This window comes from Pinus tabuliformis, chromosome 2_1 (genome assembly GCF_031772625.1).
Source record: "Pinus tabuliformis cultivar Carrire ecotype Pingquan chromosome 2_1, CPIR1, whole genome shotgun sequence".
NCBI lineage: Eukaryota > Viridiplantae > Streptophyta > Pinopsida > Pinales > Pinaceae > Pinus > Pinus tabuliformis.
In genome coordinates, this window is record NC_142299.1 from 748,605,198 (window position 1) to 748,632,265 (window position 27,068).

Sequence of the window (27,068 nt, forward strand, 5' to 3'; positions counted from 1 at the left end):
CTACAATACGATGGAAGTCTGGAGTAAATGATGTATCATATTGACTAGAAGTTCTAAACGCTCAAATCTTTACATTATTATGGTTTAAATAAAACTAACTTGACATTCTGTGGTGGAACGAGCTGCCTATCTGTCGTGGCATTTTTGGGAAATTACATAATTCATGAAAATAGTGTTTTGCAGCATGTATTCCCATGTTCTTTGTTCTTAGATATTCTCTTCTTTCTTTTCCTTTATCTATAATTTGTTCGTAAACCATGATGACCCGAAGTTGGATACAATTGGGAAAAAAAGACTGCAGGAGATAATGGTACACAGAAGCCTTTTATGTACCAAAAAACCTGTTGCTGAACTGTACATTCCATTGACAAAGAACTGCTACTATACCATCTTCTTTACTTCCTAGTATAATATCTATAGTGTCCTATTTCAATTTTGTACCTTCTCAAAATATATCTATATCAATGAAATTCTTAGGCTGAACTATGGATCCTTACAAATGCAAACGGTAAACAACAGTTCGTTTTTATATAACTCACTGGATCAAAGAGATAGATTGTTTCTGCCAGCCTATTGCAACCTTCTGCTGGAATAATGCAGCTTAGTCCGTCCTTGGATTGTCTTTTGTGGATGCTACGCATACCACTTAACTAGTATTATATTATTATTATGTTTCATTTGAATTTTAAAACAGTGAAATGAGAAAACCTCCAAAACTTCCCAGGCATACTTGTTCTAAGGAAGACGGATATGAGGTTTAGTATCTGCTGTAACATGATCATATATTGGATGAAGCAAAATGATGGAAGTATTACGATGTGCATTTGCTTTTCGTGGTTCTAGCAGCAATGTGAGTGAAATTTTCCTGTTAATGACAAGCTGTAATCCGTATGAGCATACCTGTGAAATGTTTTTTCGGTATGCAAGTGCCATATGGCTGGAATATTCACTTGTAAACATTCATCATATAAGTATAGGCCAGTGTTCTTAAAAAAATGTTTGATCTAGCTATAATTAAAAGCAACTATTTTGTTATGACCAATTAAAAGATAGCATTTTGGTATTCCAGATTAGAAAATGTACATCATTTGGTGCCATCTAATCGAACTCCATAGATTATTGATCTCATCTATTAATAACAGAACATCGAAGAACTACGACTGAGAAGCAAAAAGATACAAAACATCTCCCTTATTCACTAAAATACCTAAAGATAAATAAAACTGAAGAAGAAAAAAATATGAAAGACGTTTTTCATGCACTGAAACTAATCTAAGAATTTTTTTCACATTCATGAAGCCTATAAATGATTGATCCCATTCGCAAGATTTTATCCTACTTCAAAAATTCCAGGGAAAAAAATTTGGATTATCATTACCTTCAACCATTACAAGGATGCATATATCAGTCCAAAAATTGACTAGTATATCAATTATTGCACACAATTCGGAGAATGTCTTTGCAATAAGGAGAATTTCTTACTTCTGCTTGTCTAATTCTAAATGTTGATATTTAAGCAGTCAAATTAAGGGCTTGGGATCACTTATTAGGTGTCTATGTGCTCCTCATGGCTTATAAGGCCCACAGTGGCTGTGTGTAACAATGAAGAATCCTAGTAACTCATAGAATGCTCTAAATTGTCATCACTTGTATACAAACAATGAAACCCTATTAGTTCACCTTTATGTGCCTCGAGAAGATGGCAGGCCCTGCCCATATGGATGTCTCCAATTGCAAAATTTAAGTACACTTCATAGAATTCAAATAGGAGAATAGATGATCGGTTTAATGTTTTGGTGTAAAGTTGAAACAAAACAATACTTTCATTCTTGAGATATATTTCAGAATGAACAATTTTAACTTCAAAAATCAAACATTTTAAGCATCAGATTTCTGATATAAACAGAACAAAAGCAAGAGAAAGAAAAGCAGATCCTACCGGATTGGGAGCATTGGAAGTGATCAAGAAATACTGCATAATGAAAAATTTCAAAACATGCAGGAAGGGATAGACTAATCATATGAACATATTAAAGCTTTCTCTATGAACAAAAATGAGTCACACACCTTATGATAAGCCCAAGAAATAGAATTGAGACATTTCCCTTCTGCAAATATCTTGCAAGCCCAAAATTCTGTTCTGTGAGGAGAGGGCAACATAAATAACACCAATTGATGTAGTTTCTGATAGGATTGGAAAGGGCAACTCTGATAAGTGTTGTATTGAAGAAATCACCTCTGGTCGAAGGTTGAACTTGCCCTGCAAACTCAATCCAGGAAGCCAAATCTCAGAAGACAGCCTGATCACCCAACTCTTGTCCAGCCATCCCTTCTCTCAGAACCCTCTCAAAAAATTCCTCCAGGGTATCCCTCCCATAACTAGGCGTTGCATTGGCATCATACTCTCCTGTCTCTGGATTCAACAATAGCATACTCTCTGCAGCATAGTACCTCCCAATCTTACCGAACTCTGCAGCATCTTCCAAAGATGGAAACACTTTCACCAAAAACTCTAGCACTCCTATAGCAAAGTCCATTATCCCCAATGGCACCTTTAAAAACTTCGGTTCCTTACTCATAAGCCTAAAAATCATTTCGCCTTGCTCTAAAGGAGTCAAAGCCTTGCCAGGGCCACCAATTGGAATAATTTTATTTATCTTATCCTCTTTTAAAATACAGTCCACCATGAAAGAGGCCAAATCCCGTTCACTAATTGGCTTACAAGCACACAACCTCCCATCTCCAAACATCACATATGGCTTCCCACTTTTAACTAACTCCACCTGACCACCTAAACTCTTAAAGAAAGTTGTGGGTCTTACAATGCTATAAGTGAGCTCACTTGTCTCGGCTTCTCTCTGCAACTTAGCTTCAAATTTTAGCTTGGCTCTCTGAAACTCCAGTAGAGGCTTTTGCACACAGATGGTAGACAGTAGAACAAAATGTGATGCACCTGTTGCTTTTCTTGCAATGAGGTTGTTCATGGTGGCGTCATAATCAATTCTCCAGCTGTCTTTCACTCCTCCGTTCCTGCTAGCCAGACAAGATATTATCACATCAATAGTAACACCCACATCATCGATGGCTGTTTTCAGAGATGAAATGTCTGTTACATCTGCAAAACAAACCTGGGCTCCTTTCAGCTCTTCAATGGTCTCGTTCTTCCCATATCTTCCATTAATTCCGCTCTTTTCCCTGGCAACTGCAATGACATTGTAGCCTCTCTTCATTAATTCCTTCACTACAAATTTGCCTATGTAGCCAGTGGAACCCACTATTAAGACATTGATATCTTGCGTGCTCTTTTTTCTGAATGATTGCAGAGTCTGCTGGCTACTTGAAGCAGTAACCTGGATGCAAGACCCCATTTTTTTACCAGATTGTCGGTTCTGGATACGAAAGCAGTAATCCAATTCATGGAAAAATCCTTTTTTCAACAATCCAGGGAAGGGATTGATGGTATGTGAGGAACCCAAATGGGGATTAGTGGCAAGAGCCTTCTCTATACATCGTTTCTGATTTAAATTCCGGGCTTTCCTTAACGGGACTAGGCTTGAAGAATTCAATGAGAATGCAGAGGTATGGTACGTAGTGGAGAAGCCATTTTTACAGAAAGCCATCTTTCTAAACGCAGATATAGGATTGCATAGCATTTAACTTATCTGCATAGTTCTCTTAATACATGGAACATACATATAGTGCAAAATTTCTATTCTGTTTACCAGCAGGTTTGTGGCTCTGGTGCATCGTTCTATCCTCTTCTGGACCAATGGTTTTGAGACCTCGTCATCCTTTATGCGGGCAATGAGTGACTTACATTAAGGTAATGTCGTTATTTGCGCATGCAATGAGTTACATCTCATTAACAATGTGTACTATGAAGCTTACCTTCGAAGTTAGAAATTTATTAACTAAAGATTTTTAATAAAACCTTAACATTCCATTATGGTGTGGTTTTTTTGATATTTTATATATTAATATTTTTTTGATTTTATATATTAAAACTTATTAGTATACATTTATTTTAATCATGAACCTAGAGAGAAATCATTTTTTTAATATTTTTTTATCATTTAAAATTTATTTAACTATGGATAAAAAAATTATGGATTAATTACATCATTTGGATTTGGTTGACATTTGGAACCAACCAATGTGGTTCATCCTCAAGCCAAGGTGAAAAAATCATACAATATTTATGAATAAATAGTAAGGATGCATCATAGCCCGAGGTTAACTATTGAAAACTAGCCGTTGAAAAACTAGCAGTTGGAAACTAGTCAACGATTAAATAATTTTATTTTAAATTATAAATTATTTAGTATTTTAGTATAAATTAATCAATGTTCTAGATTTAGTTATAAAATAGATAATAGGAGTACCAATATTTTAAGAAAATTAATAAGGGTGGTTAAAAATAAGTAATTTAAAAGAGTTGGTATTCATTAATAAGAGAGTTATACGGCTCTCTTATTAAGGGGGTTGAGAATAGGTTAAAAATAGTAGTTATTAAATAATTAGGTTATAAGGTTAAGAGATATAGTTCGAAAAGGTAAAGAGAGGTTTCAAAAATAAACTAAAAGGGAAAGGAAATAATAAATATTGTAAATTTAGTTACAAATTAGCATATAAAAATAAATTAATAAGTGGTTAAGAGTAAGCTATAAATCTTAATAAAAACATATGAAGGGGGTTTATAAATACTATTAAAAATAAGGTTTAGATCTAAATATTATATACTATAAAGTAAAGAGAGGTTAGATATCATTGGAGTACTTAGGATTTTAATAATAGATTTTAGTGAAGTTAAAAATAAGTTCGAAAAATGAATAAGGATATATGTTATAAAAATATAGAGAGGAGGGAAATTACATCAAATAAAGTACTTAGGAGCTTGAGAATTTCTTATAATTATGTTACAAAGAATTTATTTAACTATGTTATTTTTTCAAATTGGCTTAGTCTAATTTATAGATGAAATGACATTTTTCACAATATTTTTTCTGGTTAATTTTAATTAAAATCCGATAGATATTTTTAAAAACTAAAGTTTAAATTATTTAATCTTGAAATTGTATTGCCAGATTTTGGTGACTTATGGTGAAAAAAGCTATTTCATCTATAAACTAGACTAAGCCATTAAAATTTATACCTTAAAAAAATAAATAAAATAAAATTATTATTAAAAAAATATTTTATTTTGCATAATAACAATATTTTTATTCAAATATAAAATTTATAATATTTCTCTCTCTCTCTCTCTCTCTCTCTCTATATATATATATATATATAGATATATCACATTTTTTATTATTAAAAAAATATTTTATTTTGCACAATAACAATATTTTTATTCAAATATTAAATTTATAATATTTCTTATCTATTTGTAAAATTATTATGATTTTTTAATAATTAATTTTATTATATATCATTTTTGGCATTCAACTGCGTTAAGTAAGTCATTCATCTATGACCATTTCCATGAGAGATAGTCATTCTCTATATTTTGTGTATACATTATCTTTTTTCATAAATATATATGACTAGCATATATCATCTTTTTAAAGCTAAAACAAAAGGGTATTCATGTTAGAAATGAAATGAAGTAGGACTAGTTATTAGTTGGGATTGCCTCAAGGGAAACTAGTCACTCCACCAATAATAATATAGCTTAACATAGTTTCATCATGCTTACTTATTATTTTTAACAAAAGGAAGTTCTACTAAGGCTAATTACCTAGTATTGAGATAAAGATAAACTTAAAAAGATAAAAAGACAAAGCCCTAGCATAGATTAGTCAAAGTGTTGTGTAAGCCACTCCTTGACCTGCATATCCATAGAAGATTATCAAAGAACCATGACTATATTAGGTCGAACAAATCTCTAAAGAAATCCAAAATGACGATCAAAAACACCCTAAACTAGTGGCAAGGGGAGCCAGCGTAGAACGACGAGGACCTCGGTCAAAGCACGCTAACCGAGGCCTATGGAGACTGCGTGGGAGGTCAAAGTAGCCCCTGGGAGCCCTAGATCGGGAAACAGAGGTGGATTTTGATGCTGGGAAAACAGGGCCGAAAATGGAGGAAGCCCGAGCACTTGGTCGCGCTTTAAACTGGAGGACCACGGGCGGAGAAGGAAAAAGCGCTAAACGTACAAGGCGGGACCCGCACTCTAGAAAACCGACAATTTTGATTGGGGCGCCCATGAACGGTAAGAGGTTTTGGACGAGAGCGAAGCGATTCCATAGACCGATCGATGCGTGGCAGGCGAAGGTGAGAGAAAACCGCCGTTGATCGCGCACTATCGGTCGAGCAAGTCAACCGCCGGAAACGTGCGTATGACGTTAGATCTGGAGGGCTCAGATCGGACGACTGAGATCGCGCCCGACGGAGGAAACGAAATCGACAAGGGAATACGCCACATTTTAGAAGGGATTTGGAATCCGTTTTGACCACCACGATGGAGGAAAGATTCATCCACGACGTAACTAAAGAAATGAATCGACGAAGTATGCTGGCACCGTGTAGAGGAGGACAAGTGGCCACTCCCCAAGCGTTCATGATGACGTCGAACCAGGAACTCCAAGCACAGCTGCAGAAGGTGAAGAGACAGAGGCAGAAGAGGAACCAAACAAGCATAGAGTTCGAATGGCTAAAGCCATGAACAGAGACAGTCGAATCAAGAAGCGGAAGAGACAACAAAAAGTTGAGAGACGAAGAAGTGGAACAGTGAACCCAAAGAGGAGGAGTGAACACAGAGAACATTAAAGCAAAGCAGAAGAGGACAGAGGGTCGAGCTGGCCAGAGGCGGCATCGAGCACCAGAGGCTTGAGAGATCCGAGCCATCCCATAGAGGAATCTGTCCGGGCTGAGCACCACATTGGGCTCTCCCCTGTAAAACAGAAGGTCACAGAGCTGGTAGGAAGAAGAAGTTTGTGTACTCAAGTGGCTTGGGGAATCCAAGAACCACCCTGCCAAGCAAAACCTGCTTCAGGAGAACTCGCATTGAGTCCCTGTATTGTAATTTCTCTGCTTAAAGGCACAATAAAAATAAGGCCACCACTGAAAGTTGGACCGGAGATCTAGCCCTGGAGAATAGGGTGAACTCCTTATTAAAATTGTTTGTGTCTTTATGTTTTCTTATTGTATTTCTCTATTGTCTTTCCATTTTATTGTCTGTGCATTGGCAATCTGATCGATCCGTTGCTTCAATAACACAAAACACACACACCAGAACATGAGTCTGTAATACCTTAGTTTAATAAATCTTTAACTGATGTCACTCATAGGGTGAATATTAAATCAGGTAGCCTTCTCCTAGTTCAAAGTTGGATGAGGGTTGGTCCTCACCTTCCTGATTAGTAGAGTTGGACAAGCTTCCAGTTAACCCACCCTCTTTTTCAGTGGTTGGTCCATCAAGGACTTGGGAAACTGAATTTTCAACACCAAACACCCCCTTACAAATAGCTTCAAATTTTCCTTCAAAGATTCTAATAGAATGGAGGATATCCTCATTATCTGCCTTATTTTTCTAGGCTTAGGTAATGATGGTTTTCACTATCAAATATGTTTATGGAATTTTGAAGAATTTAGTAATGTACCCTCCTTGGTGTGAGAATGAGTTGGATTATAAACCAACCCATGAACCTCTTTTAGGATTTGTTTTGCAGATATGATTTCCTTTCTCTCTTCCATTACCTTCTCAATCTATTCCTTTCTTGTTGTGCCATGTCTTAGCATCAACCATAGTAGGCTTTATCGACTTCTCATACCTCGCTAACAACCCTAGACAAGTGAGTGGGGTGAGAAGTAGCAAAAGCTTGACCAACACCCAAACCTCTTTTTTTGTTTAGTTTCTCCTTCGACTTGGTCTACCCCATGTGTCATACCAAGTCTCTTAATCATTAACCTCTACACTACAAAAACCAAACAAGACACACCATTGAATAGGAGCATAATTAGGCAAGGTAATGTTGAAAATTGGCAACAAGAAATTGCTAAAAATAGAGTTGCTAAAAATAGCATTGCTAAAAATAGCAGTTTGGGCATCAATGCTAAATTGGGCAACAGGGAATGAAAAATGGAAGTGCTAAAAACAGAAGTTCTATTTTTAGCAGTGAAATGTGGATTCCTATTTTAGTCAGTCCCTGGACTAGAAATAGGAAGTAAAATTCAAAATCGGTCTTACCAATAGTTTGAATATTAATTAATTAATTCAGTTTGAATTAATTAGTTAAGGAAAATCAAACTTGAAGTCTTTGTGAGAACATGCAATAATTTCTCCATTGATTGGGGAATGTGTCCTTGATTTGCTCCACTGATTGAGGAATTAAGGATGAGTTCTATATTGAGAGGATCAGTTGACTTAGTTTAACTTAGTCAAGTCTAGTTAGATTAATTTAACATGTTGTTAAATTAATGAGATTCAGTTTGTTGATGTTTGCATGCATGTGACAACTGGTATTTTCAGATAACTGAGTATTCACTCATGGATAATTGATGCATGGCAGTTCAGACAGAGACCCAGTTGAGATCAGATGAGGGACAGTGTACTATCAATTGCTAGGATATTCCTAGTTAATATTGCTTGCATGAGGAAGGAATATTATTCCTTCTAGTACTGCGTAGTTGGACCTGAGGTGACAGCAGGTATGATTTGGCCAATTCACAGCAATGTAAACTTTGAAACGGGAACTGATACTGTTACCCGTTTTGTAGAGATAGCAAAAAAGTGACCCGATTTTGAAAAGGGGTGATGCAGAACACACATGGTTTTTTTAGAGCATAGTTTTTGCCACTTTAATTTTTTTTATGTACATTGCATTTTAAAATGGTAGTGATTTTCATGCTGCTGTAAAAAAGTGGTAATTCTGCATCAGACCCTTTTTTTAAAAGACCTATTTTTTTACTTTAAATTTTCTAATGTATGAAATGTAAATAATTAGTTTGTAAATTTAATAATTTTGGAAGTGGTCTTCTTCTTCATATTTTCTTGTTTTTATTTTTATTTTTTTGTAGTGAGGTTTTTATTGTTTTGCATATTTAAAGAAGAAGGTCAATATTTTGCATTTTCAATATTCTACATATTTATTATTGTTAATTAAATTTTCAATCCACATGAAATAATTGTCTCTAAAAAACAAATATAAAAATATATATAAGAAAAACAAAAATAAAAAATAAAAAATGTTAAAAAAAATTATCTCATAAACCATAAAAGAATTTGGAAAAAAAATAAAAATTATATCTATATCTATATCTATATCTATATCTATATATATATAGATAGATAGATAGATAGATAGATAGATATATATATATATATATAAGTAAGTAAAAATAGAGGAAAAAAACAAAAAATAAAAAATAAAAATAAAAATAAAAAAATTAGCAAAAACTAGGAGAAAAAATTAAAAACAAACTAGTTTAAAAAAAAAAGAAAATTAACGAAAAAAAAGAAAACTAGTAAAATTAATATTAAAAAAAAATAAATTCAAATTAAAAAATAAATAAATAAAAAATAAAATTAAAATAAAAAAAATAAAATAAAAAAATAAAAATAAAAATTGAAAATAGCATAAGATATATGTCTTTTCAAATGAAATAAATAAATAAGTAATCATCTACAGTTTATAAAGAAATGCCTATTTTTTATTTTAAAAAATAAAAAATAAAAAAATAATAATTCAAATTAAAAAAAATAAAAAATAAAAATAAATAATAAATAACAAATAACAAATAAAAAATAAAAAAACTCAAATTATAAAAAAAAGTGTATTTTTTATTTTAAAATAAATAAATAAATAAATAATATTTTTTATTAAACATACATTTTTTATTTTAAAAAAATAAATAAATATTTTTTTTTCCAAAGAAAAAAATGAACTTTTTATAAACATGATAAAAAGTTACATATCATATGCCAAAGCATTCCTTTTGCTGTATGATTGAGCATCATAAAGTTCTGCAAGAAAGGCTATTCTTCCTGCCTTCAGCTAAGAGAGATAGATCTTCCTGAGCATAACGTGAGCCTCCTCTAATGAGGAAAACAACTCCCTTCCTCAGCATCATCAAAAAAGAGCCAACGGTTTTCCATATGCTTAAAATACATGGTAAAAAACAGCAATAAGCATCTTTTTCCGGGGTCTCCTCTATTGAGGAAAAACAACCCAAACAGAAAAAAAGATGCCCAAGTCATGCATGAAACTCAAAACAGATTTACAAAAAAGAAACCCTTTCAGCTATATACAAAAAGAAACTGCTTTGACCAATCTGCTAAGTCTTCAGAGGTATGCAATCTATACATAAGGAGGCTGGTCCGAGACATGGATTTCTCCATTGATTTCCTCCACTATTCTCCAACTGCCCAGATTTTGTTGTAGACCTTCTTTAGAAAGCCTGTCTGCTGAATCGTTGCGCTCCCTGTAAATGTGGCGAATAGAGAAAACATTAAAAGACAACTTTAAATTCTAAATTTCTTCTAATAAAGGATACAAGATATAATTTTGACATCTGCTTTGATCATTTTCCCATTTGATAACATTTAAAGAATCCCCAAAAATCTGAACTATGAAGATGTTCCTGTGTATAAGCCAACGTAAGAGTAACTTTAGAGCAGATAATTCTGCGAAGTTATTTGAGTCGTTTCCTAAACCCACGGATGCTTTTAGAGTATTTCTTTCGTTTAAATGGATGATTAATCCTGCTCCAGCTTTGTTATTCTAAGAAGCCCCATCAAAATAAGCCCATGGCACTCCTTCCTTGATTTGTTCCTCTCTAACTTGTTTGGGCATCCTTTCTTCCTCTGAATCAGGAATGTTTGACTAAATAGAGGTACATTGTATGGCAATTGAGTCAACAGGGGTTTCCTTGTCTAGAAAGATGCTTCTGTTCTTGGCAATCCAAATGCCCCAAGAAATAATTGGAGGCAAATTCCGCAATTTCCCATTTGAATATAAGCGCCACCATTTGTGCCATACATCAGAGATGTTTTCCCCTTCCTAGGCTACCGGTTTTTGAATAAGCTTCTCAACCTCCACCCATACTTTTTTCACTACAGGACAATCAATAAAAAGGTGTGTTATAGTTTCAGAGTCATTTTTGCACAGAGAGCATCTTCCCGGTCCTGACTTATACCTGGCTTGGAGGATGTCCCATGTAGGGACTTTTCCTTTTAGAATACACCAGAAGAAGAGTCTGGCTTTCGCAGGGCATTTTAACTTCCATAATGACTTTGCCCACCATTCCGGATCTCCCCAACCTTTCTTTGACATGAGGAACTTGTATCCAAATTTTGGGGAATAGGATCCAGAATCTGCGTGAGCCCACACCAAATGATCCAATCTGTCTTTAAGCCTTACATTTGATCTGGAGAGTTCTTGTATGTAGACCTTCCAATCATTCCACCAATGGGGCCAAAGGTCCAATTCCTCTCCTGATTTCCATGCTTATCCCTATATGGATGAGTGACCAATTTTCTCTACCTGATTAAGGAAAAGAATTCCTTTGGATTCTAGGTGCCTAATCAGGCATGGGGGCAAAGCAAAATTTCCATTACACCCCACCCAGGGGTCCCTTCCTATTCAAATATTTTCTCCATTTCCAATCTGCCATGATAAGCCTTGCTCAATAATCTTGAAGGCCTCTATAGTCGCCTTCCAGACTACCGACACATTTCCTCCTTTCTTATTGGGGTTCCAGATCCAATCTTCTAGAGGGGTGGGGTCGATGTATTTCCGCTTTACCACTTTCGTCCAGAGATTTTCCATGTTGATAATTCTCCACCCTGATTTAGCCGCTAGGGAGGTTCCGAAAGCAGTGAGGTCTTTTATACCCCACCCTCCCCATTCTTTCGGTCTTGCCACTTTTTCCCAGGCGACCAAGGGGAGTACTGAATCCTCCTTTGATCCAACCCAGAGGAATCTGCTACAAATTCTTCTTATCCTTTCCATAATTCCTTTAGGGACCCAGGTCAGCGCAACCCAGTAAACTGGAATTGCTAATAGGACTGATTTGATTAAAGTTAGCCTTCCTGCTCTGGAAAGCCACTTGAAGCTCCAATGAGAGATTTTGGCTTCAATCTTTGCTAACAGCCAATTCCAGTCCTGTTTCCTATATTTATCCGGCTTCAACCAAAACCCCAGATATTTGAAAGGATCTTCGAGCTTATAAACATCAAAGGGTAGAACTGAGGTAATTTGGCTTTTCTCCTGCTTGTTAAAGCCTTCCAGAATGAGCTGAGATTTCCTATAGTTCACTTGCATCCCTGTAGCTTTCATGAAAATCTCAAGAATCTTCTTGAGCTCCTTGATTTCTGACTGATTCCCATTACTGAAAAGTAAGATGTCATCGACAAAGAGAAGGTGCGAAATGTACAAGTTGACTGCTACCTCCAGACCTTTTAAAATTCCTTCCCTTTTGGCTTTTAGTATTAATTGACTCAATCCTTCTGCTACCAAAAGGAAGAGCAAAGGGGACAAAGGGCATCCTTGTCTTAACCCTCTTTGCCCTTTGAAGAAAGGAGAGGCTGCTCCATTAATAAGGACCACATAACTGACACTGGTTATACATCCCATGATCCAATTGATAAAGTCAACTTTAAAACCCAGATGTGTTAACAACATCCGGAGATAGGTCCAGTTGATTCTGTCATAGGCTTTTGACAGGTTAATTTTCACCACTGCTCCTTTTCTTTTCATCTGTTTAACACTGTGAATTGTCTCTTGAGCCACCCCAATGGCTTCATGAATTTGGCATCCATCCAAAAATCCAAATTGTTCATTTGAAATGCATCTAGACAAAATTGGCTTTAGACGGACAGCAATCACTTTTGCTATAATTTTATAAATGCTATTACAAAGCGATATAGGCTTGAAATCTTCAAACGATTCTGGATCTTCTTTCTTAGGAATAAGGGCTATAAAGGTTGAGTTAAGTGGAGAATAGACCATTCCTTTTCTCCTGGATTCCTCAACCACCTCTGTTAATTTTGATCCAATCAGATCGAAGAAATGTTGGAAGAGTTCTATAGGCCACCCATTCGGCCCAGGGCTTTTGTCTTTGGCTATAGATTTTATAAAACTCTCCACTTCCTCTTTTGTGACCTCTCCCATCAAACTCTCGTCTTCTTCCTCCTCCACATACCGGGGAAAACATTGGGCTGTTCTGATAAACTTTGCTAATGTTGACTCCCCTTGATCAGAGAATAATTTTTGGAAATGGTTTCTCCCCATGATCGAGAGAGATTCAAAGGAATTGGCCTCTCTACCTTCCTCGTCCTTTAACTTCCAGATGGTATTCGTTATCTTCCTCCCTTTTGCATAATTGTGAAAAAAAATTGTGTTTTCATCTCCAGCCTTCAGCCAGATTGCCCTGCTTTTCAACCTCCATTCCTCTTCTCTGTCCAGAAGTATTTTACTTCTCTGTTTTTCTAACAGCAAGATCCTGTCCTTCGGCTCCTGAGATTCATAGCCATCCGATTTAGGTTTTTCCAATTCCCCAAGCTCCAAGTTGATATTGATTAAATCTTCATTTTGTTTCTGCTTCCTCTTCTTAGCTGAATTCACAGTGGCCTTCTTCAATCTTTTCAAACTCTCCATGAACAGAAAGCTCTTGTCCTCTAAGGCGTTCCTACACGAAGATTGCCAAGTTTCTTTAAATAGCTTTTGGAAAGATTCCTCCTGCATCCAGGATGCGTTGAATTTGAAGGGGGCTGTCGGCTTAGGGGGAGGCTTGGACAGCTCAAGAAGGACTGGAAAATGATCTGAGTTCCCCCCCCTCCCACCCATTGCCTGAAAACTGGAATTCTGGAAGCTAGATCTTCACCTAGAAGAAAACGATCTAATCTTTTTGCAATTCTAGCTTCACCTGTTCTACGGTTCCTCCATGTAGGTTTTAATTTTAACAGGTTTACATCTATCAGGTTATGCGAAGCAAGGGCATTCAAGAAGAAATCTGATAGTGGGTCTTCTCTGGCTGAAGGTCCCCAGGTCTCGGCATTCCCAATAGAGAAATTTAGATCTCCTCCTGTCACGAGATTTTGAATTCTTATCACTAATTTAGACAGGAGATTATTCCAAAAGGAGACTCTCTCCTGGCATGGCCCGTAAATATTTAAAATCGTCATAGAGAAGCCGAAATCAGGGGACATAGCTTCCATCCCCAACTCATGATCCATCCCCCACATGTTTACTAGTTTCATTCTTCCTTCCCTGAAGCCTATAGCCAGGCCTCCCGAATGGCCAATGGAATCCAAGGCTTGAAAATTCCAACCTGGGAGAGTAGAACAAAGAGATGACGAAACTTCTGTGCTCATGCCTAAAGTCTCTTGTAACATGAGTACATCTGGGTTACAACGCTGAACCATCTCCTTCAGAGCCAGTTTTTTGGGTTTACTGGCTAAACCCCTATAGTTCCAGGAAATAAAGATCATTTTGTCACCCCCTCACAGGGTTTCGCCGCTATAAGCACCCCAAGAATCAACAATTGTTTACCATTCGCCACGTCAAATTTTGCTTTCACCTGAGCCTTAGACAGGTAAGAATTCCTACCCCTAGGTTTCCTCAAAGAGGCCTGGGATATATCCATGCCTAAACCTCCGATCAGATCTCCTGAAACAAGTTTTTTTTCAAGGGAGCGCAGGTTATAATGGCATGCCGGTTTGGAAGGAGAGATTTTCACTCCACAGATTTCATTCGGAATCTCTTCACAGTTAAGGTTTATTTTGGGAATAGATGAAGTGATGCTCTCAACACGAGTGTGTACGTTAGATGAATGACTATGAGAATTTGAATTCAGGCATGCATCTTTAACTTCACAAGAAGGAAAACAAGAGTGCATACCCATCGTGTCTTCAAGGAGGGTTGCAGTCGATTCTTTTGTGATTTCCAGGGCAGCATTCCCGGTTCCGATAGGTGTTCCTTCTGCAATCTCCAGGCAGGGGATCTCCTGATGAGCCTGCTTCGAAGACATCTCCTTCTCACTCCTATCCACCTCCATGGCATCCTCCTCTTGAGCCTCCTCATGCCTAAAATATTTATCTTTTTCGGCTGTTACCACCTCCTCCTCGGCTCTCTTATGTTTCCTTCTGCGACGAAAACCCAACGGGCAGTCCCTTGCTAGATGGCCATACACATGGCATTTGTGACATCTAAATGACAGATGTTCGTAGTCCAATGGCTGGTCAAAAATGAGGTCTCGGTACTGGATTTTGATATTTTCTGCAAGACCTTCTCTGGGGTTAAGACTAACCAATATCCGTGCCATGGCCTTATTCTTTGTTTCAATGAAAGACATATCCGCTTCCAAATAAGTGTCAAGCATATTCCCTATGGACCTGAAAACTGAATCCACCCAAAGGAAAGGAGGCAGACCAGGAAGTCGAACCCAAACCGGGAAAGTTTCAACCTTTTCTCGCTGCACGTCAAATAGTGGAGTCCATCGCCTGAAGAGTACAGGATGGTTGCCGAAGGCCCAATTTTTTCCCGTAACCTAGTCCGCCATTTCCTTCTTCTAAAATTGCACCATGAACCACCCTTTTGCCAAAATTGATACCTTGAAAGATTTTTCTAGGGCCGCCTGCCATTGCTGATCCGCCCAATTTTGATGGATTGAGTTGAATATTTTTTACCCCTCGCTCGTCCTACCAAAGTGCATTCGACCACCCCAATAGCTTCCTCTATTTGAACATTCATCCCCAACACTAGATTTGCTTCGATCTCCTTTTTCTTGATAAATTTCTGTTTCTTCCTTTTCTCCTCGTTCTGCCTCTTGCCTGAGACCTCCTCCCTACCTTGTGTGATAACAGCACCATTTGCCGCTTCTGCTTGCTGCGAAGAATCGTTCTTGTCTACTAGCAGATTTTCTGAGGGGGTCTTTGTAGCAATGACTTCCGCAATGCCCCTGTTTCCAGTGCCTTTGTCAACACCCTTTGCTAATCCCACCTTTGCTGACTACTTAACAGATTCAAAAATCGGACCTTCCTTTCTTAGACCTGATCCCTCTCCAGATCCCGCTTCCACCAATCTAGAAATCGCGCTAGGGTTTATCAAATCTCTTGCAATAGAGGATCTAGTTACGGCTGGCGTCCTACCTCAACCGACCCTAGGTCTTTTGAGCCCTCCTCCCGGGCTATGCCAAGTCCAGATTTTTGATCCATGACCAAATACCACACCTTCAAGACCTCCGATAAAATAACGAGCAGCAAGGAGGGATTTGGCATTCCTTACTTGGAGATAGTTGGGTACATCCGCCTGAGGGTAACCCTCCTTCTGTATTCTCGATTTTTGGGATTCGAATTGGCCAAGAGCCTCCTAATTGCTCTGCACGGCCAACCCCAAGCTTTCTTCCAGCAATCCGATCGAAGCCCTGTTCCTCCACGACTCTTGCAGATCTGGTTCCGGTTTCAAGATCCCATGGTGGCTGCTTGTCCCAAAGAACCATTCAATATTCTGTGCCGTTAAATCCTTCCCCCATACCGACAGAATGTCTTTTGGCTCGGGGTCGAGTTCAACAACCTCACTAGGGTTGACCATGTTTAATGCAACAGATTAAACGCTAAACCCGCCAAACGGACCGTTCCCGGCTCCAGCAACAGGGTAAAGACCTTGGGTAAGTCATAGAGAGCGACAGCTATGGCAACCGAAAGACAGCGTCTCAGGCACTTTCCTGTTGCTGAAATCGTGAAACCAACAAAAGCGTCCACATTCCAAGGCTATCCGTCTGTTCCCTGCCAGATGTCTTCATCTGATGCCCTGATCCGCCACCTGTTCCTCCAAATCCTATCGCTGTCCTTCGCCGCTTCCATCTACCTTAGTCACTTTAACCTTTTACTGAGATGCCTTAGGCCCTCGCTTTGTTGACCGCGGCCTTCGCTTTAGCACCTACGACCATAACCTAAGGCCTGCGGCCATCCTTTCTCTATACATGCTTTTACATATACAAAAACATATCATGGAAAAACATAATAATCCTAGGCCATCACTAGTGGATTAATATATTTTCATTGCTTGGGCATTCAAAATAATAAATAATAAATATTAATAATTTAATTTAATTTTTTATTTTTATTTATTTATTTATTATTTTTTTTATAAACCATTTTTTTTTAATTATTATTATTATTATTAATTTAAAAAAACAAATCATTAAAAAAAAATAATTTTTTTTAAACAAATTAAATTTTTTTATTTTAAATTTTAAAAATTATTTAAACAAAAAAATTTAAAAATTTTAATTGGTTTTTTAACATTTTTTTTCATTTAAAAAAAATAAAAAATTGGCGTGGCCCTCTACTCCCTGGCCGCGCCACCACAGGCATCAGGGGAGCGAAGGACCACACCAAATTATTTATTTATTTATTTATTTTAAACAAAAAAAACGTTAAAAAACCAATTTTAAATTTTAAATTTTTTTCGTTTAAATAATTTTAAAAATTTAAAATTAAAAAATTAAATTTGTTTAAAAAAAAAAATGATTTGTTTTTTTTAGTATATATTTTAATTTATGTTTTGTTATTTTTTTAACTTTTTTGTTTTGTTTGTGTTTTTTCATTGTTTTAATTTTATTTTTATTTTATGTCTTCATTATTTTTTTTTTTTTTTAATTTAATGTTTTTCGGGGTCATGATAAAATATTTTATGCCATTATTTTGAAATGTTGAAATTTTGCTATTGAAAAAAAAAAAAAGTGTTCTCCCAACGTTAACACTTTTCATTTTGAGGGTGTTTTTTGGATAATTTTTGCGCAAAAAATTGGTCTGCACCACCATTTTTAAAACATGTTGAAAATTTACCCAAGAAAAAAAAAGGTGTTATTCCAGGATCAACACTTTTCGTTTTTAGCACTGTTTTGATGTTTTTTTGGAGTTTTTTTGCCAGAGTTCCCGTTTTGAGTTTATAGTTCCCGTTTCAAAGTTTATATTGTTTCACACATGTTATGTAATTAGACCCCAATGAAAACTGCACAAAGAAATAGGGGCTTGAGGACTTGTGGAACCTATATATACAGGCCTAGATAGTCCATGAGCTACATCATCAGAGTACAGAGAGAGCAGGATAGCTTTTGAGCTGATTCTTTTTGTATGTTTTTGAGGATTTCCACTTGATTGATAATAAAGAGATGGGGTTTTAGGCTGGTTCTTTTCTCGGATAAATTCTCCTGTCTTATGTGTGATTGATTCCTTCTTATCAGTTATATGTGTTCATGCTTGATGTTGTTTATGGTTGATTAAGCTTCCATAAATTTTATGGTAGATGTAGATCTAGTATTATGCTTTAGTACATTGCATATATCAGTTTGATCTGCAGGTGAAATTTCTACATGATATTAGTGAGCTAGCTGATTTGTAGAGAAAATTCTACATGGTATTGGAGCACAGGTGATCAAGGAAGAACAATATACAAGAAGGGAGAAGTTGAAGTTTGTGGTTTCTGAATATTGAATTGAGTTCTTATCACATCTATTTCACCGATGACATTCTATGGTTTGAGGCTTGAGTTTTCACTGGATGGCAACTCAAACTATATAACTTGGAAGGATCGCATGGAAGTAGTATTAGAGGATAACAGGGTGAAGGACTTCATCGATTAAGAAGTCACCAAGCCCTTAGGATGTAATGCCCAAGAGTTGGCGGAATGGAGGAGGAGTGTGGCTAGAGCTAGGAGAATCATCCTGGAGGGAGTTCGAGATCACATAGTCTCGAGCCTCTATGGGAAGGAGACTCTGTTTTCAATGTGGAAAACATTGAAATATCTTTTTTAGAACAACAATGATCAGAGGAAGCTGACACTGAAGGAAAAACTTTGAAAGATGAAGTGTGAAAAGGGTGACACGATCTCTATATATCTGACCAAGCTCACCACATGCAGGGATGAGCTTGCAAGTGTAGGGGTTGTGACAGCTGATGATGACATGGTGAATCTTGCACTCCTCGGACTTCCTAAGAGCTGGCATAGCTACCAGGACTCAGTTAATGGAAGAGAGAAACTGCCAGATTGGGAACGACTATGGTCGGATTTGATGCAGGAGGAGATCAGACGGAGCACCAGAGATGGTTCTTCATCCATGGAGGATGAAGAGAACTGTGCCTTGGCAAGTAAGGCGAAGAAGGGGAAGGGGAAGGTTTCTCTTCTCGAATCCAGTTCTTCCTATGGTGGGAAGAAGGTTGAAAAATCGAAAGTAAGATGCTTTCGTTGTCATGAGGTGGGCCATTTTGTTACAAATTGTCCACTAAGGAAATCCAAGAAGGGATCTGGGGAAGGATCTGAAGGTGAGGCACTTGATTCACAGTTTGAGTTGGATTTCACACTCTTGGCATGCATGGTTTCATCCATTGTGGGAAGTGGTTGGTTTCTTGACAATGGAGCTTCTTTCCACATGACTGGCAGCAAGAGTTTGTTCAGTACTTTGGAGGAGAAAGATCTACAGATACTCATAGCAATGGGTAATGATGAAAAGTATAGTGTCTCAGGTGAAGGCACGGTTATTTTTTAGAGGGAGCATGGAGCTTGCCTTACCTTGACCGATGTCAAGTATGTACCAGGACTGAAGAGAAACTTGGTGTCGATCGCGATGCTGGAAGACAGAGGCTATGATGTAGTCTTCAGTAAGGGAAAGGTTTTCCTTAGACACATCATCACTAGACAGGTGAAGCAGATTGGTTCACGGGTCAAGAACCTGTATGCTCTTGAGGTTCAAGATGCATGCAAAACCTTAAGCAACAAGGCCACTGATGGAGACTTGGTGGTTGAGAGGGAAGGTATATTACCTCTCAACATGCAGCGCCAGAAGAAGTTTCAGACAATTGTGGAGGAGCCACGATTGGTGCAACAGCTTCAGGAGGTTGTGGAGTAGCCACAACAGGGGAAGCTGAGTGGAGATCGAGTAGAGACATCTACTCATGCAGAGACCTCCAGTAGGGGGAAACTTCGAGCCAGGTGGGTTGAGGGATCACATGTAGCCATACCTCCAGGTAGGAGGTGGGGCGATGTAGAGTGATCGTCCCAAGAATGAGGGGCAGGATTCTTGAGGTACCCAGCCTCTTGGATGATACCTTGCTACGGGAGCCCCGATGTGGAGTAGCAGGAACTGACTGATTGGGTAGAGACAGATGTGGATGGAGCGACAAAGAGAGCTATAGTGCAGGGAATCCCGAGACAACGTAGAGCATGCAGACTGCAAAAATGCGAGAGGCACAAGTGTGTTGCATAGTGTAGGGTAGCACAGAGAAGGGTGCAACGGTGCGAGATGCATGGAGATGTTGCAGTAGCGCAGAGGTCAGAGAGGGAGCACTTGTCAGCAGCAGGTAGAGCTTCAACATCAAAGTATGTTTCTAGCCCAACAGAGAGGTCAGTTGGGAGTTTTTTTTTTGTTCTGAGAGTTGTTGGAGCAACCACACTTGGTAGATGTGTTGCATGCAGAACATTCCAGAGGTACAGGATCGGGTTCGAGAGGAAGCCTTTCTTGTTGAGAGGGAGTGTTGAAAATTGGCAACAAGAAATTGCTAAAAATAGAAGTGCTAAAAATAACACTGCTAAAAATAGCAGTTTGGGCATCAGTGCTGGATTGGGAAACAGGGAATGAAAAATGGAAGTGCTAAAAATAGAAGTTTTATTTTTAGCAGTGCAGTGTGGATTCCTATTTTAGTTAGTCCCTGGACTAGAAATAGGAAGTAAAATTCGAATTTGGTCTTACTAGCAGTTTGAATATTAATTAATTAATTCAGTTTGAGTTAATTAGTTAAGGAAAATCAAACTTGAAGTCTTTGTGAGAACATGCAATAATTTCTCCACTGATTGGGGAATGTGTCCTTGATTTGCTCCACTGATTGAGGAATTAAGGATGAGTTCTATATTGAGAGGATCAGTTGACTTAGTTTAACTTAGTCAAGTCCAGTTAGATTAATTTAACAAGTTGTTAAATTAATGAGATTCAGTTTGTTGATGCTTGCATGCATGTGACAACTGGTATTTTCAAATAACTGAGTATTCACTCATGGATAACTGATGCATGGCAGTTCAGACAAAGACCCAGTTGAGATCATATGAGGGACAATGTACTATTAGTTGCTAGGATATTCCTAGTGAATATTCCTTGCATGAGGAAGGAATATTATTCCTTCTAGTACTGTGTAGTTGGACATGAGGTGACAATAGGTATGATTTGGCCAATTCACACATGTTATGTAATTGGACCCCAATCAAAACTGCGCAAGGAAATAGGGGCTTGGAGGACTTGTGGAGCCTATATATACAGGCCTAGATAGTCCATGAGCTACATCATCAGAGTACAGAGAGAGCAGGATAGCTTTTGAGTTGATTCTTTTTGTATGTTGTTGAGGATTTCCACTTGATTGATAATACAGAGATGGGTTTTAGGCTGGTGCTTTTCCTGGATAAATTCTTCTGTGTTATGTGTGATTTATTCCTTCTTATCAGTTATATGTGTTCATGCTTAATGTTGCTCATGATTGATTAAGCTTCCGCAAAGTTTATGGTAGATGTAGATCTAGTATTATGCTTTAGTACATTGCATATATTAGTTTGATCTACAGGTGAAATTTCTACATGAAATCGGTGAACTAGCTGATTTGTAGAGAAAATTATACAAGTAGGTCTAGATTCGCCCCGCCCCCCCCCCACCCCCCCCCCCCCTAGTACCTACTATAATTTCATCTTTTCCTAAATCGAAACCCCTAATGGCAAGAAAAATCAATGAAAATGAAAACCTAACCACCCATTGAGCAAATACCAACACTTAATAAAATAGAATAAAGAACAAGGATAGAGAACCATGCAAACTAACCATAGAGTGTTTTGGTTGAAAACTATTGGCTTAATTAACAAGCTTCCACTTTGCTCCCTTTCCCCCCACAAATTTAGACGAGTATCAACCACACTCAAGCATTTGACCAAAAAAATAATTGAAACAACTTCCATAAATGAAACTCGATTAATCCTTCTCCCATTATCCCTTACCTCATCAAAATGATATCACTTAAAACAAATTTTTCCTCGTACAATAATTCCATTGCATCGATACATCATCATTCATGGTTGTTGGTGCCCTCACCCAGGACCATCCTTAAACATCATTTTGGTAATTTAACTAGGGAGGAGCGTTGAATTTTCTACAAGAATGAATAATAGAATCTAATTTTCTGATCTAATAATTACTTCCTGATTATTTTTATCAAATTGTCCTTCAAGCCATTGATATCGTTGAGCAATTATACACATAAAATTTCAACAGTAATATAATGAAAAATAGTAGGAACTAAAAGAGACAGACATGCACAATAGAGACAATAAATTTTCAATGGGAAACCCAAACTTGGGAGAAAACCCAACAACTTTTCTTCTAGGAGAAATTTTTCTTTAGCAAGGTTCATAATTACATTATTTTTTTTGAAATTTGTGCCAAAAAACAAACCCAAATTACCAGTCAAACCTGGTCAAATACCAAATAGTCAGACCACCCAATAACAGAAAAGTCAATGCTAGTCAACTGTCAAAATTTGGCCTATGGTCAATCTGCGATCAAGGCCTATGATCAAAGTTTGTGGTCAGAAATCCATGTGGTCAGCCTCAGTCAATGGTAAGATTTCAATCAAACTTGGTTAAACTCTAGATCCTTCACTACTTTTATGTTCACACATGCAAATATCTCTTGTGTAGAACATGTTGTGTTGTTGGTTTATCGAAATGATGTTGATCCTTGTGTGTTTATACTTTGCTCCCCTTTCCCCCAAGGATCCATATCACTCTTAGTCAAGCCAAAACTACTCAGATATCCATTAATCCCGAAATATCATGCCATAGGTTCCTGTTTGAGTCCATACAAAGCCTTCTTCAACCTGCAAAAATGGAACTCCTTCCCATGCACCTTAAAAACTTGAGGTTTTTCTATTTACACTTCCTCCTCAATTACATCATTGAGGAATGTAGTCTTTACATCCATCTGATGTATTTTCCAACCCATAATAGAAGCAAGAGAAACAATAGTTCTAATAAAAGTGTACCTGACAACTGGAGCAAATGTCTCGTCAGAGTCTACTCCTGTTTTTTGGGAGAACCTTCTTGCCATGAATATCACTTTGTACTTCTCGATATTGCCATCTGTTTCATGGTTTATCTTATAAATCCTTTTGGAAGTCAGCATTGATTTCTCTTCTAGTCTCAGAACTATCTCCTACACATCATTCTTCGTGATGGATTGGTATTCCTCCATCATGGCATCCTTCCAAACCTATTTTGTTATTGCTTCCTCATATAACTGGAGAGCTCACAAGAAATTATGTGGTTTATTAGTGCCATATAACCTGAGTACCTTTGATTTCATTTACTTTCCTTAAATGTACCTCTAGGAGTTGCATGTCTTCCTGCACCTTGTAGAATATCACAAAGCCACTTTGGTCTCTTCCTGGTTACAACAATATCTCTTGTATGTTCTACTAGTTCTATAACTATTGGTTCTATTGACTCCTACTGATCTTCTAAAGAATGAGTAACTTGTTTAGAAGGACCTATACCTACATTCTTTGGAGCCTCATACTCCCTGTCATCAATCTCTATGTGACTCTCTAGACTTTTTGAAGGCTACTTCTTCATCAAAGGTAACATCTTGGCTAACTTCAATTTGACGTCATTTTTAAATGTAGATCTAGCATGCCTTTGAAGTCTCAATGTATCCCACGAAGATACCTTTCTTCCGAAAAATGTTTCAACTTCTTCCTCTTCTCCTTGGGCACGTGAACATATATTAGACAACCAAATATTCTGAAATGACTGACTTCAGGTTTTATTCCGGTGAATGCTTCCTCGGGAGTCTTGTCTTCTGATATTCAATGAGGACTTTGGTTTTGAACATAAACAGTTGTGCTAATAGCTTTTGCCCATAAGAACATCGGAAGATCTTAATCATGAATCACTACCTTTACTGCTTCTACAATTGTTCTTTTCTTCCTTTCTGATACCTCATTTTTTTTAGGATTGTAAGGAACGATCCACACCCTCTTGAATCCTACCTCCTTGCAAAAATCACTAAAATCCCTGGAAGTGTACACTCCTCCATTATCTAATCTCAAAAATTTGATTCTCCTTCCTGTCAAGTTCTCTACTTGTGCCTGGAATTCTTGGAACTTGTTGAAGACTTCATCCTTGGTCTTCATAAAGTAGATCCAAGTCTTTCAAGAGAAATCATCAATGAATGTTACATAGTACAAGTAGCCACTTGAGGAGGTTGCATGCATTGGTCCGCATACATCTACATATACTAGATCCAATATCCCCTTTCATCTATTACCATTTCCTGGAGAAGATCCTTTGGTATTTTTACCAAGTGCACAAACCTTGCAGATGCCATCATGCTCAATATGAAGTTCTAGAAGACTTGCAATCGTTTTTCTTAAGGCTAGTAAAGGCTTGTTGTGCAAGTGAGCAAATATTTGATGCCACAGATCATATCGACTGATATTATTATGGACCAATTCTTGGGTTGGTCTTCCTATCAATATATACAGTCCTCATTATTGAACAACAATCACTTTTGTCGATTCTATGGTTGAATTCTTAAGCCATATAAGAACTTTTCCATCCAAGAATGCAACTTTGTAGCCTTTATCTTCCAATACTGAGATAGAGAGCATATTTTTCTTCATACCCAGTACAAACAAAACTTCTTCATGTGTAGATAGTTTCCATATTCCACTTGAAATGTGACTGATCCAACTCCTTTCACTGCATACTTGTCATTGTCTCCAAGTTCTATCTTTAATGTTGAGTCTCTTTTTGTTAAATTTGTGAGAGCTTATTGAAACCTACCATGTGCCTGGAGGCACCAATATCTACTAACCAAACATCACTTCTATCTATGATAGTTCCCGAAAGAGAAAAAATAAATATTTTCTCCTCAGCTCTATTTTGCCTCAGAATAACTTATTTCTAAACCTTTCCTTCCATTGTGAATCTTGGGAAGTAGATAAAGATAGTCAAGTTGTTGAACACCCATTTCTTAGGTTGACTTAGTGGCTTCTGTTTCAACAAGTCTCTAAAACTATGTTGAATTTTCTACAATAATGAATAGTAGAATCTGATTTTTTGATATGATAATTACTTCCTAATGATCTTTATCAAATTATCCTTAAATCCATCGATATCATTGAGAAATTATACTCAGAAAATCTCAACAGTATTATGATGAAAAATGTAGGAACATTAAGAGACAACCATGCACAATAGAGACAACAAAGTTTCCTTGGGAAACCCAAACTTGGGAGAAAACCCAACAACTTTTCTTCTAGGAGAAATTGTTCTTTAGCAAGGTTCACAATTACATAAATTTTCTAGAAATCTGTGCCAAAAAGAAAACCAAAAGTACCAGTCAAACTTGGTTAGATAACATCCAATAAAACCACCCATTAACATAAAAGTCAACACTGGTCAATTGTAAAACATTCATCCCATGGTTAATCTGCGGCCAATGTCTATGATCTACTCAGCTTGTGGTCAAAAAATTATGCGATCAACCTCAATCAATGGTCGAATTTTGGTCAAACTAGGACTTGTTCAAACATGGTCAGACTTCAAATCCTTCACTCCTTTATGTTCACATGTGTGGATATATCTTGTGTAGAACATGTTTTGTTGTTGGTTTATCGAAATGATGTTGACTTCTTGTGTGGTTATACTTGTCAAGTAGGTTTGACCGAGGGTCACACCCATTCATGGTGGGGCCAACCTGTCATCTTGGAGCCTACATGAACTTCAAAAAAATGAATTTTAATTATTTTTCACAATTTTCCCTGTCAATTTGGGAGGCCTCTTAGCATGTGGGAATACCTCTCGATGGTACACAAAAATCAACAAGGAGCCCCCACTCCTCCATATTATATGCATTTCCATCACATCAGGCACCCAAGGAATAAGCCAACCTTGGTGATTATACAAGTGGTAGGTAAGGTGGGGTGGTGGATGCATGACATGCAGGGGTTGTCGTGTCCCCACCCATCATCACCACATCTGGAAATATATTTTTGTGTTCATTTCGATGTTTACAATTCTATATGAGTTGTTGTGAGAGGTTCTTAAGCCAAACTAGGCCTTAAAAACATTTGATTGGTTGAACCCTTCATTCACTAGTATATCCACTAGGGCATTTCCTTTCCTTTTGACATGAGAGGGAATAATCACTGAGATTTGGTCTATTGGCTCAGTTACTTATACTAGGCTAGAGGAAAGCCTCTAATTACTTGTTTTTTTTTTAGCATTAACATCATTTATGATTTTTCCCAAAGTAGTGATGAGGAATTGGGAGTCCCCTTTAACTACTACTTTATTATACTTCAAAACCTTGGCTATTAAGAGACCCTTTATACGTCTCATTAGTTTTTCACCATAATTGGAGTTATTCCAAGTCTTAAAGAGAAAAGAGCTTGAATAGTATCCCTTTCTCATGGTGTCTCAAAGTGTTATCTGTCTTGAGGACAATTGGATTTCCATTTCTTTCCTAACCTTAGGTGTCGAAGAAATCTACCAATCCTCACATTGTTTCCATGTCCTATGCTCCATAGGGACTAATTAAGTAGCAACCACCTAGTATTAATATACCTTAGTCCATCCTATTTGGACTAAGAGGTCTTTAATTTTTTAGAATTGGGTTTTCCTACTAAGGATGGGTACCTACTCTCATGCATCCTCACATAAGAGTGATGATTGCCCATTTTGAACTTACTATAAATAGTTCTCCTAAACCAAACCTATATTTCTCTAGACATTATTCTAAATTAGCAATTTCAATCACTCTCCTTCCATTCAAATTAAATCGTGAGGTGAGATATTGGTTGCAAACTTAGTTTTCCAAAACTTGGCATAGATTTCAGTTGGTGATTTAGTCCAACACCACCAACGTTTGGCATCCAACATTTTAACCATTAACATAAGGCCTTTGATGCTCAAGTCTTTAACCTCTTTTCAGTTACATATCTTATCCTCGGCTACCAAGGCATATCTCCTCTCTTTAGTGGCTCCTGTGCATGGGAAATTTTGTTGGAGATTGTGAATCTTGTTGAT

General features: G+C 37.2%; 1 protein-coding gene across 1 annotated transcript; it reads right to left on the bottom strand.

Moving 5' to 3' along the window:
- Positions 1-1,957: 1,957 nt before the first annotated feature.
- On the bottom strand, positions 1,958-3,788 carry PCB2 (NAD(P)-binding Rossmann-fold superfamily protein). Its single transcript, XM_089403243.1, has 2 exons — positions 2,237-3,788; positions 1,958-2,140 (listed from the first exon to the last, which is right to left on the bottom strand). The coding sequence occupies exon 1, from the start codon at positions 3,651-3,653 to the stop codon at positions 2,289-2,291; it is 1,365 nt and encodes a 454-aa protein (XP_089259369.1). The 5' UTR covers positions 3,654-3,788; the 3' UTR covers positions 1,958-2,140; positions 2,237-2,288.
- Between the last annotated feature and the right edge of the window lie 23,280 nt (positions 3,789-27,068).

What these genes read in the sequence shown, in the direction of transcription:
- PCB2 (XM_089403243.1), bottom strand. Translation starts at nt 3,653, where the DNA reads ATGCTATGCAATCCTATATCTGCGTTTAGAAAGATGGCTTTCTGTAAA.